We start from the raw sequence: 15069 nt of genomic DNA on the forward strand, positions 1-15069 counted from the left end.
GTGTGGATGGGTGAAAATCAGCTGAGTGCTGAATTGAGAGCTCGAGCCAAAAATTCTGGTGAATGTTCCTTATTTTTTCATTGAAAACATAATGGAGTTGCAGAAGAAGGTTGTGTATAAGTGAAGAGGGAGGGAGTCGAGGAGTGAGGTTGATATTTTTAAGCACTGCCAACACTGACTTGGGGTTTGCATTATTGGCAGTGATGTTAATACTGTATGTTGTATGCATGATGAATGGCAATACTTGCATCCTGAAATAAGAGTCCAATGTGAGCCTCTTTATGAATATTCTTACTTAACTAAAGTCTTCCATCAGATGCTCCCCTCATGTTGTCTGATGGACTTGCCTTCAAGAGATCAGCATGATCCCACAAGACAAATGATGTCATTAACCTTTCACAGTGGTGTTTCTTCATTACTATTGGCTGCCCTGTATTTCTCTAAAATTTCTCCCACTCAAATTTCAAGTTCATCAGCGTAGAAAACAGGAGTTTGGTTTACCCACCAACAATCTTTGTTACATGATAAAATGGATTTTATGTCATTTCAACACTTCTCTCTTGTCTCTCACACAGTGGACATCACCGTCTACCACAATGGTTTCCATGGTGACCTCAATGAGACCTTTTTTGTTGGAGAGGTGGACGAAGGAGCGAAGAAACTTGTTCAGACTACATATGAATGCCTTATGCAAGCTATAGACTCTGGTAAAGGCTGGAATATCTCTCTCTTTTTGTCTTTCTTTTCACCATATTGTAACCTACCTGGATACAATGGATTTACAGTCAGCCAACTTGCCATCGATCCAGCTATGTGTGTGTGTCTGTGTCCCAAAATACTAATTATAAATAGAAATATTACTAACACATGAATTCAGACATTACTTTTGAATTCAACAAAATCAATTTAAAAGCAAATTAATAAAACTGACCGGGACAAAAGATGGCACAACTAGAAAAGAAGAAGTCATTTAATTAGCATCGCGGATGTGTTCAAACTTGTCGTCAATCAAGCCATTTAAAAGAAGTAACCATAATGCAGTTTGGTGACAGGGTGATAGGCAAGCATGTTAATGGTAGAGCCATTCTCACTCTTTCTGCAGCTTTTAGTGCTGTGACTACAGTTGCACATGTTTTGTCAAATGTTTACGCGCGGAGACGGAGAGGGGGAAGGCGCGGCGCTAGGTCTGCGCTTGGGGGGACGAGGGCCGCCTCGGACGGGCGGCCCGCGACGGGATGGGGAGGACACGGGTTCCGCCCCGTTTTCCCGATCGATTGCGAAGCGACGCTCATAAGTTTCACAAAACTGTAGCCAACTCAACTGGATGTGGTTGTTCAAGGTAAATGGATGTCAAATTGAAAAGACAGATAATACTGAATGGTAACCCAAGAGCCCAAAACAACCTCCAAAGAAATTAAAGGTAAACTCCAAGTTCAAGGTACTGGTATATCAATGTCAGACCATCTTTCATTGTTTGAGCCAAAATTGACTTCATGGGAAAACACCAATGCGGACACAAATGTTGAAAATAAATAATAAAAAGCCAGATTTGAATTTGCAACAATGTATATATTAGTTTTTCTCCATAGGTTTGGCACATTTCTTGAAACTAAAATGCCATTTTCAAAACTGCAAACTCATTTGACCAAACAGACTTACATTTGTGCATAGTTCAGTTCATTAGCAAAAGCACACGTCTATCACACATGCTTCACTCCAAGTTCCGTTCCCAAACAAAGTCGATACTGTCACAACTGCAAAGATCCTTCTCAATTGCTTTGGCTCATCTGCATTCACTTAGTTTTTTTGCCAAAAATAACTTGCATGATTTTGCACAACTTTTTGGATCATCTGCAAAAGCTCTTATCTCTCCCAAAACAACTTACCTATGTGTCAAAATCTAATTTAAAGTAATCAGTGCCCCCACAATGCATCATCACTTTTGCGTTGTGTAAGCACTGAAAGTCAAAATGATTAGATGTTTTGTACACAACCATGTGCACAGATCCACTGAGGCAATTGAGACCTGTACAAACTAAGACATTGACAATTTGATGAGAGCAATGAAGAATGCCATTCAGTTGACACCAATTGTAAGGTGATTTTGGGATTTGTCCATGGTATTTTGAAAATGTCATTTTAGTTTTAAGAAATATACCAAACCTGTGGAGGAAAACTGTAACAATCCACAAAGCTTCTGGGACAATGTCCTTTGGACAGATGATACAAAACTGAAGATTTTTGGAAAGATGTGAATTCGATTCACAAACACAAAAACAAAGAAAACCGAGAAGAACCCTGTCCCCACTGTGAAATGATGATGTTGTGGGGCTGGTTTGTTATAGCTGCTACGCAGGGTTCACCTATTCCAGTCCTCAAGGTCTGGAGGCCTGCAGGTTTTAGATGTTTCCACCTACCAACACACCTGATACTAAAGATCAGGATTATCAGGCGTGCTGAAGAGCTGATTATATGAATCAGGTGTGCTAGTGGGCGGAAACATTTAAAACCTGCAGGACTCTGGACCTCAAGGACTGGAATTTGTTAACCCTGTGCTACAGGGTCTTGGGTCTCATTGAAAAGTACAAAAATCATTTGATTTCAGTAATTGCCTCAAAATATTAATAAGCCTGTTTTTTTGTGTTTTTTTTATGATTTTGTTAAACCACAATTCAAAAGCAATGTCTGTCTTGTCAGTTTTTAGTTATTTCACTTACCATTGTGGTTTTTTCTTTCATTAACAGTGTCCTTACAAATTTGTCCAGGTATGTAGGTCACTGTTTGAGTCATAATTTGGGTGTTTCAAGTGAAAATTTATCTAATAGTTTTAATATGTGACATGGTTAATATTCTCTCATTCCATCAAGGCCAAGAAACTCCACATGCTCGCATTTTGGAATGCATCAGATGTGTGATGGGATATGTCGTCTGACGATTGTTGCTAACGTTGTCCTTACAGTGAAGCCTGGCGTCCGCTACAGAGAGCTTGGTAACATCATCCAGAAGCACGCTCAAGCCAGTGGCTTCTCTGTGGTGCGGAGCTACTGCGGCCACGGCATCCACAGGCTTTTTCACACTGCTCCTAATGTGCCACATTATGCCAGTAAGTCGCTCTGCTCTGACGGTTTACATAATGTCAGCTCCGTTTTCAAGTTCATCTGCATATGTACCACAATACTTTCTGCATTCATTCATTTATTTGTTTATTTATTTATTTTGCTCCCCAGAAAACAAAGCAGTTGGTGTTATGAAGCCGGGTCATGTGTTTACCATTGAACCCATGATATGTGAAGGTGAGTCTTCACTAATTAATGAATATGGCACAGCTACTTGTGAAGACACGAAAAAAATATGAGCAGTAATAATAATACGGAAAATGAATACACAATTTAAAACTGCTGAATGCAGAAAATTCATTTACGAACCGCTACTGCCACCTGTTGACAAAAATGAAACTGCACACACCCTTCTTCACGTACACAATGCACACATGACCTCATATCTGCAGACAGAGGGCGGGAAACTCGAATCCAGTCTTAACACTATTGACCAGGGGCTTGCAGGAGTACCCAATGTGAACAGCCAAGGTGTTAATCTACGAATTAGAAAATGTCATAAATGGTCAACTAAAACAGAAGTTACGACTGTAACTACGAATCCCTCCCGACCGCCAGATGGCGGTGCTTCAATCACTGAATGTTCCCTGCACACATAAGGAAGAAATAGAAAGACTATTGTAAAGATATTTTTGGTCAAATTGTTACAGAGAGCAGCTGTAATTGTAGTCTTATTAACTCATTTGCTCCCAAAAGCGTATAAAAACGTTCTATTTTAAATGTTAAAGTGTCCCAAAGATGTATTTATAAGTTTTGTATTTTTTTTATGCTAGAGCATACAGGCTTTGATGCAGCCTCTCAACTGCAAAGAACGGTTGAAGAAATTGTAGTTATTACACAAACGGCCAGCAGGTGGGAGCAGAGCATAGGAAATGAACCAGAGCCATGCTGAAAAAACCCTCAGTTACTCGGAATTCTAAACAGATTTGTGAATGATGATGAAACTTAGACATATTCTAATGCTGATAGATAGAAATGTACTTTTTTTCTGATGAAAGAAGAGACTTTAATCTTTATTTTGGTAGGTTTCATCTTTTTTATAGCAATACAACGCAATATTCTGTGGGCCTTGGCCAAATCAGTCAAAATCCAGTAAAATAGCCAGGAGTGAAGGGGATTGATTCTGTGAAAATGGCTGGGAGTGAAGGAGTTAAGCACCAGATTTGGTCCACATCTGCCCTGTATCCAGTATGCTACATATTTTAACCGTCCATCCATTCTCTATACCAGGGGTCTGCAACCTGCGGCTCTTGAGACACATGTGGCTCTTTAGTCCCTCTTCTGTGGCTCCCTGAGAATCTGTATAAAAAAAAAATATATATATATATATATATATATATATATATATATATATAGTAGAAATAATTATATTTTTTTACTTATTTACTTACTTTCAGTGAAGTAATGATTAAATAAAAAAGTGTTCATCGTGTTTAATCCAAATTCTAAAATGTGATTAATCAGATTTAAAAAAAAAAATTAATCGTTTGACAGCTCTAAATTAAATATTCAAAACATGTCAAAGTCAAAAATTTTAAGTTGTCAGAATAAAGACAAAACCTAGATGAAAAGGTTTGGGGGGGAAGACAAAAGAGAAAAAAATTAATCCCAAAGTATTCGATACTTTTCTGCTATGGTGCAACTCTAATTAGCTCTTGGGCCCTCAGTACATTAGACACAACACTGTTTCCTTCTCCAACCACCATTCACACTCACATGACTGTTGGCAGTTTTTCTTAATAATGTCATCCTCATAACTTCCCATGGAACTGTCCAACTCAATATTTTGAAAATTATGCCGTCAATCCACCTCATTCTATGTACTCAACTTGGATCCTTTTGTGATTTACTATATGACATTTATTTTGAAAGGGGGATTGGTATCTAGAAGTTCTTGTATCGCATCACTTTTAAAAATGAAGACAATTTTGCTATTTTAGCAAGAAACGTGGAGTCGATGCACATAATTTGCTTTCGCGGACCACATAAAATGATGCGGCAGACAGGATCTGGGCCCTCGGCCTTGGAGTTTGACACCTATGCTTATAGCATATGACCAAAAAGAAGCCAAATTTAGACTCATACAACTATCCCAATCACCCCTTTAGAATTGTCCCTGTCTACATGCAGACTCAAATGTGCTGCACACAAGAGATCATCAAATGACTTGGGTTTCATGTGTTGAACTGCAAGTGTCTTGTGCATTGAATATCTCAGGTGGCTGGCAAGACGAGACCTGGCCCGATGGCTGGACAGCGGTCACCAGAGACGGGAAGTGCTCCGCTCAGTTTGAACACACCCTTCTGGTCACAGACACAGGCTGCGAGATCCTCACCCGCCGCCTCGAAGATAACGGTCGGGCTCATTTTCTGAGCCAAGTGTAGGCTGAACTGGAGCACACGCGCTCGGAGGGCTGGATTAAGCGGACATATTGACATCCGGCATGTCTGGGTTTCATGTCGACGCTCGCACGTGTTCAAACGCGAGAATACTGTTCCTGGAGCTCATTGTTAAGGTGGCTCTGATGTTCTTTCAATTAAATATCAGCCCACAAATTAAATGGACGTACTTGAATGTGTCGTGTGGATTGATTTGATAGTGAAAAGTTGTGTTTTTGTTTTGCTGAAAGAACTATTAAAATATTTATGAAAAAGTCGATTGTGCAGTCATCGGGCTCGGGTAAATTAAAAGTATGAATGGCAGATGGACAGGAGAGATGGAAGTGTGATTCTTGAAATGGCCAGCAGGGGGCACAATAATTACTTGAACTTCAAACCATCCCCCCCAAAAAGACATATTTAGGCTTGGAAAAGGATATGTTTTGGTCTCCTAAGGGTATTGTTAGTTTTGTCTAACCCTCCTGTTTTTAAGCAGGTCATAGTCACCAATTTTGAAGTTCAAAAGTAGTTTTTCAGTGTTACACATTACATACACACCACTTCCACTTTTTGGGGGGGGGGCATTTCCCACATGTTCCATATACCGGTGGACAATTTGAACATGTTCATGGGTTTATGTGTGGAAACATAATAGCATACGATACAAAATGTTAGCTCTTTTTTTTAACAATATAATTGTGACCAGCAAGCTGCAGCATGCTTTTTATCCAGTGGCACACGCTAACGATAATCACAAAGCTGCAGCGTCTTCAGTAAGACACACTACCCTATAAAAGCACTAATTCACACAATGTCAAGTACTCCACAAATAGTTATTCTGCTTGCTTATTAAGTACAAAGGTTTTAGATTTAAATTTGTTAACCTAGTCCTCATTCCAGTTTGATATGATGCAAATGTTTTGTTTTGCTGCAAAAAGAGAGAAATTTGAGTGTTCTTTAGTTCTGATCAATTTTTTTTTGTCATAATTAATCTAATTACTTGATTTGTACATTATATTAGAGTGCCGCTTATTGCCAGAAGTAATGATGTTGATGTGTGTCAGGGTAAATACCCTTTTGAACTCAGTTGAAAGATTACAAATGATCTATCACTTAAAGGACAAATACAGGCAAACTATTTTATTTACATGTATGTATAACGACCGTTATCTGGTCCAACTAATCCCATGGTGAAAAGAAATCCCAAGCAGGTGCTCAAACCTCCTGAGCTTGTGTTAAAACAATTTCTAGTCTAAGCTATATTTCCTTTGATTAAACAAAAGGATATGATAAAACGATGGCGTACATCCGCATTTGTGTTGACCTATTATAACATAAAAGTAGGTCACATTAACATATACAGTCATGTGACAAGCCAAAGATCCATACATTGCATTATAAATTTACATCTTTTCTCTCTTGAGGTTTGTGCTTTGGATTCCATCACCATTGCCTCATCAAAGCAGCACACCACGATTCATAATATGCGTAAGTCTGTGTTTCTGGACCACCTTTCATGTCACTCAAAGTCACCTTACTGGACTAAAAAAGTAAAACAAATAAATACAACACTAGGAATACTGTGAAGCACAGCAAACTACTACAATAAGTAAACCATAATAAAGTAGTAGATAAAAGCAGTTCTAACTAAACTATGGGTATGCCTATTTAAAAATGTGTCTTTTGTAGTGATGTGATCAGTCAGAGTTAGTATTGGAGCTGAGCCTGAGCGACTGAAAACTCTTGACCCACTGGTGATCAGATAGGTGGGCGCTAGAAAATATTGAACAGATGAAATGACCGAACCCGACGGGCGGTGTTTGTTAATGTGGATGAGGTTGGTTCAGAGCGGCAATGGTTTGATGGCTGTGAATGTAAAGAGGACTATCTTGTGTGTAACGAGCAGCCAGTGAAGTTGTTGTAGAACAGGTGTGACGTGACTTGCAGGAGATCTTGTCAGAATGCAGCAGGCAGAGTTTTGGTTCAATTGCAATTTATAGATGGGTTTGTGTGGGAGGCCATTGAAAAGTCAGGTAGACTAATCAAGATGGAATGTGACCACTAGCATATGAATAGTTGGTTGTGTTTGTGTTGCCTTTGTGACTTTAATTACACAATTCAAGGATTTGGGTCATCTCAAACATTTAGCTGAGAGGAAATAGACAAATCTCTATTAGCATTGCAAGTGAAGGAAGGTGAACGGGAGTCTATCCCAGCTGGCTGTGGGCAATAAATGGGGCACACCCTTGATTGGTCGCTAGCCAAATGCAGGACAAAGCTAAACAAATAATGAATCACACTTCAATTAACTTGAAATAAAATGATCGCAATCTGTCAGGAAGCTGGAGTGGGGAAATGCAAAACAACAGGGGGGAGAAGATGCAAAATCCACATAAGGAGCCAAGAATAAAACCCCAAAACATCAGAGCTGTGAAGCACAATGCTAACCCATCATTCACCGTCCTGTGGACAATGGGGTAACATCAATAATTGGTCGTCTTATGTGACCTGGGATTTACTGACAACCATTCCAGGGTGTACCCCAAAGTCAGCTGTAATAGGCTCATGCTGTCCCAATTAAGACACAATGAGGATAAGTGGTATATAGACAAAGGGTTTATCCATCCATCCATCCATTATCTACCGCTTAATCCGGGGTCGGGTCGCGGGGGCAGCAGCTTTAGCAGGGAAGCCAAGACTTCTCTCTCCCCAGCCACATCAACCAGCTCCTCCGGCGGGATCCCAAGGCGTTCCCAGGCCAGCCGAGAGACATAGTCTCTTCAGCGCGTCCTAGGTCATCCCCGGGGCCTTCCACTGGTGGGAAATGCCCTGAACACCTCTCCAGATGCCCGAGCCACCTCAACTGGCTCCTCTCAACTCTGAGGAGTTGCGGCTCGACCCTGAGTCCCTCCCGGATGACCGAGCTTCTCACCCTATCTCTAAGGGAGAGCCCGGACACCCTGCGGAGGAAACTCATTTTGGCCGCTTGCATCCAGGATCTTGTTCTTTCGGTTAAGACCCACAGCTCGTGACCATAGGTGAGGGTAGGAACGTAGATCGACCGGTAAATCGAGAGCTTCGCCTTTTGGCTCAGCTCCTTCTTCACCACAACAAACCGATACAGAGCCCACATCACTACAGACGCTGCACCGATCCCCCTTTCGATCTCCCGCTCCCTCCTGCCCTCACTCGTGAACAAGACCCCAAGATACTTGAACTCCTCCACTTGGGGCAGGATCTCATCCCCAACCCGGAGAGGGCACGCCACTCTTTTCCGACTGAAGACCATGGTCTTAGATTTGAAGGTGCTTATCTTCATTCCAACCGTTTCACACTCGGCTGCGAACCGCTCCAGTGAGAGTTGGAGATCACAGCTTGATGAAGCCAACAGCACCACATCATCTGCAAAAAGCAGAGATGCAATGCTGAGGCCACCAAACCGGACCCCCTCAACTCTTCTGCTGCACCTAGAAATTCTGTCCATAAAAGTTATGAACAGAATCGGTGACTGTTGGAAAATTTGTATAATAAGTTATCACATGAATAAGCACTTTACTATTTGCTGCAATTGAAATGCTACACACACACCCACACACACACACCAGATGCATGTTTTTTTGCTTTTTTATCATTATGAGTTTTGTACCGCCTTTTGTTCCGCCTAAACTAAACTTTTTGAATAAATAAGCAGAACAAGGAGGTGGAAGCAGGAAGTCCTTTGGTGCTGAGAGCATCCACTTCCTCCTTTCTGCAGAAAGACAAACTTGGGTTTCAGCTGTCTCCAGTGTCCCACAAGCCAAAAAGGCCCTGTAGGCCACCTTCTTCAGCTTGACGGCATCTCTTACCGCTGGTGTCCACCAGCAGTTTCGGGGATTTCCGCCACAACAGGCACCACATTACGCCACAGCTCCAATCGGCCACCTCAACAATGGAGGCGCAGAACATGGCCCACTCTGACTCGATGTTCCCCACCTCCCCCGGGACAAGGCAGAAGTTCTGTCTGACAGGGGATTCTGCCAGACGTTCCCAGCAGACCCTCACAATACGTTTGGGTCTGCCAGGTCGGACCGGCATCTTCCCCCATAATCGGAGCCAACACATCACCATGTGGTGATCAGTTGACAGCTCCGCCCCTTTCTTCACCTGAGTGTCAAACACATGCGGCTGCAAATCCGATGACATGACTACAAAGTCGATCATTGAACTGCGGCCTAGGTTGTCCTGGTGCCAAGTGCACATATAGACAGACAGACAGACAGACAGACAGATAGATAGATAGATAGATAGATAGATAGATAGATAGATAGATAGATAGATAGATAGATAGATAGATAGATAGATAGATAGATAGATAGATAGATAGATAGATAGATAGATAGATAGATAGATAGATAGATAGATAGATAGATAGATAGATAGGGGGGCACCCCTATGTTTGAACATGGTGTTCGTTATGGACAATCCGTTCCTCCCAATCACGCCACTCCAGGTCTCACTATCATTGCTCACGTAAGCGTTGAAGTCCCCCAGCAGAACGAGGGAGTCCCCATAGGGAGCGTTCTCCAGCACATCCTCCAAGGACTCCAAAAAGGGTGGGTACTCTGAGCTGCTGTTTGGTGTATAGGCACAAACACCAGACAGGACCCGTCCCCCCACCTGAAGACGGAGGGAGGCTACCCTCTCGTCTACCGGGGTAAACCCCAACGCACAGCTGCCAAGTCGGGGGTAATCAGTATGCCCATACCTGCTCTGCGCCTCACACCGTGGGCAACTCCAGAGTGGAAGAGAGTCCAACCCATCTCGAGAGGATTGGTACCAGAACCCAAGCTGTGTGCGGACGCAAGTCCGACTATATCTAGTCGTAACTTCTCGGCCTCGCACACCAGCTCGGGTTCCTTACCCACCAGAGAGGTGACATTCCATGTCCCAAGAGTTAGCTTCCATAGCTGAGGGTCGGACTGCCATGGCCCCCGCCTTTGGCTGCCGCCCAACTCACTGCGCACCCGACCCCTTTGGCCCCTCCCACAGGTGGTAAGCCCATAGGAAGGGGGATCCACGTTTTACGGGCTGTTCCCGGCTGGGCCCCAAGGATACAGGCGGGGGGGCCCGGTGACCCGCGTCCAGACAAGGGAAAGCGAATTCCTTTCATTTTTCTCATCATAAGGGGTCTTTCGAGCCATGCTTTGTCTGGTCCCTTACCTAGGACCTGTTTGCCAAGGGTGACCCTGCAACATAGCTCCTAGGATCATTGGGACACGCAAACCCCTCCACCACGATAAGGTGATGACTCACGGAGGAGGGTTTAGTAGAGGGATTATTGCTTTGGGGTCCACAGATGAATAACTTATTATTCACTGAGTGTAGACCTACATCAAATAATATTTATGAATAATGATACTCTGGGTACTGTGGTTTTCCTTTTTTTGTGTGTGTTTTGTGTGCCTGTTCTTCCTTTGCCTTTTTAATTAAAATATATCTGAGTCAGAGTGTCCTCACTCCGTCCTCTTTAGATTTCCATATTTTGCTTTGCGCTCTGCCAGTTCGCCAGTCCTACCATTTATCTTCTACGAGAAAGTGATTCCTCTTTGCTAACTTTAATAATGATTGATGATTATTTAATTTGCCACAACTGTAAAAGTGCTTGGTCTAACGAAGGATAGAAAGTGGCCAATAAGAATATATGGCTCATAGATGATATAGAAATTAGTTCAAACAAACATTTATCATTTGTTGTTTTGTCTTGGTTTGTGTCCAAAAAGACTAAAAGCAGGCAAAGAAAGTCAACTTGAAGCACAAAGAAGCGATTCAGACTGACAACACAATGAGGCACACTTGACCACATGTGTAAAGAGAGAGCTGATTGGTGGGGAAATGAGACAACATCACAGGACACAGGTGAAACTAATCACGAGTGAAAAGGCATAGGGAGTTATAAGAAGAAACACAAAAACAGAATTGTGACCATAAAACTACCTTGAACAAATGAACAATGAATTTACACAGATTTTAAGGGTGGAGTTACACTTAACAATTCATTTTTTACCCCCACGTTCTACTCTGAGGTTATGTCTCATAGCGAATGTGTCATGTACTCATGAAATCTGATGTATTCAGTTTGGATTCAACTGAGTCGTATTCCAGAAAAGAGGCTCAACAAACTGTGTGCAGGACTACAACAAAAAAAAGGAAGCTATTTTCACTAAGGGCCATATTCTCCCATCTATGTGTAAGTCTATTTTGTAACATCCACTATGTATAACCTTGAAAAATGTGTGCAACTGCCAAAGAGGACTGACTCTTAGGACAGGTGTAAATCATGGCGAATGAAGTTTTCCTGGAACTTATGAATGTCAGAAATCCATTTGAAGAAAATAGCACATTTTGAATACAAAAGTATATTCTGTAGTGGATGTGTCATGGCCAGTGAGACGTGTGCAACGCTACATTTAACACGCTACATTTAGTCTTTTCAATCTTGCTCACTTGAATGTTAACACTGCACAGTACCTCTGGAACCTGGAGTACTTGAGTACCGTCAAATCCCTGCACCTTTACACATCGTTTGCATATTTGTTTTTGTTTTTTTACTCTAACAAGACCAGAGGTGCCCAAGTACGGTCCTCAAGAGCCCTTATCCAGCCTGTTTTCCCATGTCTCCCTCCTCCAACACAGCTGAATTTAATGATTAGCTCATCAGCAATCTTTGCAGAAGCCTGATAACGATCCTGATCATGAATTTATTATGTATTGCTGGAGAGAAACATGGAAAACAGGCTGCATAGGAGCTCTCGAGGAGCAGACTTGGGCACCCCTGGCTGAACTAGACTATTACTACTGACTTTTTCTATAATTATTATGTTTCCAAATTCCTTTCAATATTTGTATAAAATTCATGTTGAAAATAGTAGCTATAATAGCTTAATATATTGTAAAGCTTCATTGTTAAATGCACCTTAATTTTACGTTACAAATGTCTTTGAATTTCATGGAATTTCAACTGCTTCCTACAATTGAATTTGAGTTGCAATTCTGCTTCCAGTTTGCCAACTCAATTCAAATTCAAGAATTAAATTGTAATTTAGGGGGTCATTCTCGAATAATTTATGAATTCCGTACAGCCCTGGCACATATGGCAAATAAACATAGAGAATTTTCTTTATGCCTTGATTGACGGTGGCTGCCTATGACTGAAACTTGTTGACCTTCTTGGCTACAGTGTGATGTTACATGGCCCTCTCGCCTTCCGGTAAACAACCTGTTCAAAGCTGCCTGCTGTGCAGGATCCACAGGCTTCCCGGTCTTGAGCAAGTTACTGAGTGACTGAGCAGATTAAACACACTGGAGGTAAAAGCTGGCAGTTTCTGTGGAGAATGACATTTCATCAAGCTTTGACCTCCATCAAAGTCACACCAGCAACAGGTGAGGGGCGGGAGCTTGGCTTCCCTCTCCTACTCAAGCTGCGAGCAAAATAGTGTTGCAACAATACCAGGCATGTTTGATTGAACCCAAAAGCAAGAACTAACTATGATGGCTGAGAATTTTAATAGATAACATTGATATACGGTAATCATAAAGATGGAATTAAGGTGTAATAGTCCTTTCTTTGCACAGCGCGTTTATACAGATAAACTGCAGGCTCTCCCATTGCGGATGATGTTAGTCGACTGCACATTTGATGTGGACAATTGAAAACCGCCTTGCACCTCCAAACGTTCCGCTATTGCCGCTTTTATTTTTACATAAGCCCCAAACAACGCAACTATTATTTTAGCCTGACATTCTTTTTTACATGGAACAGCAATAAATCTAAACAAGCAAACCAATCTGCTTTTCATAGTTTATTTTCCATATATATTTCAATTTCATAATTCTTTTTTTTTTTTGGGAGAGAGAAAGCTCAGTATTGTTCATTCGGTAATCTTACGGATTCAACATGACATCATCATTGCTCTCTCTCTTTTTTTTTGTGCGTAAGTATGTGTGTGTGTGCGTGTGTGCATATGTGCGTGCGTGTGAGTTTGTGCTCATTAATTCACCTGAAAACCTATTAAAAATCCCATACCCTTCACCTAAACCGAATATTCAGAATACCGATAGTAAAGTTGTCAGGAGACCCGAGGAGTGATCAAAGAAAAGAGAGAAAAGAGAGAAAAGTGAAATCCAGCACCAACCAGACACCACCTACTACACACAGGGTTACAAATCAGAAACTTTCACCAACCCCAGAAACATCTAAATTCCAACAAATTAGAGAGACCTCAAGAGACCAAAGGAAAGACGAAAGAAAGGAAGGAAGGATAGATGAAGCGGAGTGAGATCCACAGACATCAGCCTCTACCGATTCAGCAACCAGAGGAAGAAGTAGATTGTGTTTGAATTTCGGTAAACGCTGGTGTGGTGGATCTGGCATGGATGAAAAACCTCCATCAAAGAGGGGAGCCGTCGACCCCGGCCAGGACAGGGCAAGCACAACCTCCCAGCCCCCTTTAGTCTTTAGTACAGAAATACATAACCGGAGTGCATAACCATAAAGCATGAAAATAAGTGTCGGCAGTGTTTTGTGAACACTGGAGACAAATATCAAAGTCTGAAAGTCCCATTTTCTTCATCATGTATTGAGTAATATGTGTTCTATTAATAATTGTATATTGGATAAGTTGTAAATTTGTGTGTTTTGTCATTTTAAATACGTTTTCACAAACTTTAATCCAAAAGTCAGATTCCGGAGCTATAGACAAGTCTGTCTCCCATTTCGAGATGGGTAAAGACATTTTATCTATGTATGAAAGTAACAACATTTTTGACTTTTTTTGTTGTTGGAGAAAGCTTTGCAATATCTTTAGCTAAAATAGGCGGTTGGAGCGTACCCTTAAGTGTTGAAATTTGTTTCTTTACCATATTTTTTACTTGCAGGTAATGTAAAAAAAAAAAAATCTTTTTTTTATTTTGTATTTTTGAAGCAAGTTTGCATATGATATAAATGTATTATCTAAGAAAAGATGGTAAAGATGTGTAATTCCTTTCTGCTCCCACGCAACTAAATAAAACGATTGATTGATTGAGTGATTTCTAGTGCCTTTCACCAGATGGTCAGGGTGGCGGAAATCATTGGGTTTTTAATACAATTGTGTCGCTTAATCAATGTTGTAATAAAGAGTAAATCTAAAAGTCTGAGGATGTTACAATCCTTCTGTTCTAGTTCCAGCCAACAGTTAGTATCTCTGTTGGGTTGTGCCCATAGAATGATATATTGTAGCTGGTTAGCTATATAGTAGTGCATAAAATTTGGTGCCTCTAGACCTCCTTTGGATTTGCTTTTCTGAAGAGTAGATAGACTAATCTTTGCTTCCTTTTTTTTTTTTTTTTTTTTAATTGGAGTAGAAGTTTGTAACGGCCGAGTCCAGTGACTGGAACCAGTTAGACGTAGGTTTGAATGGAATCATTTAGAAAAAATAATTTATTTTGGGTAAAACTTTCATTTTAATGGTGGCTAATTGTCCTATTAGAGAAATAGGAAGATTATTCCAGCGCTCCAGGTCACCGTAAATGCTATCCAGAAGTGGAGTGAAGTTTAA

At 41.3% G+C, this 15069-nt stretch overlaps 1 protein-coding gene across 1 annotated transcript in view; it reads left to right on the top strand.

The window, feature by feature from the left end:
• Positions 1 to 5772, top strand: part of metap1 (methionyl aminopeptidase 1) — a 37356-nt gene extending 31584 nt beyond the window's left edge. The window contains exons 8-11 of the mRNA XM_077572331.1: positions 576 to 707; positions 2960 to 3103; positions 3228 to 3293; positions 5334 to 5772. Coding sequence (XP_077428457.1) covers positions 576 to 707; positions 2960 to 3103; positions 3228 to 3293; positions 5334 to 5500 — 509 coding nt within the window. The 3' untranslated portion in view covers positions 5501 to 5772. The remainder of the gene's footprint in view (positions 1 to 575; positions 708 to 2959; positions 3104 to 3227; positions 3294 to 5333) is intronic.
• Positions 5773 to 15069: the final 9297 nt, after the last annotated feature.

Source organism: Vanacampus margaritifer, chromosome 1 (genome assembly GCF_051991255.1).
Source record: "Vanacampus margaritifer isolate UIUO_Vmar chromosome 1, RoL_Vmar_1.0, whole genome shotgun sequence".
In the NCBI taxonomy this organism is placed as follows: domain Eukaryota; kingdom Metazoa; phylum Chordata; class Actinopteri; order Syngnathiformes; family Syngnathidae; genus Vanacampus; species Vanacampus margaritifer.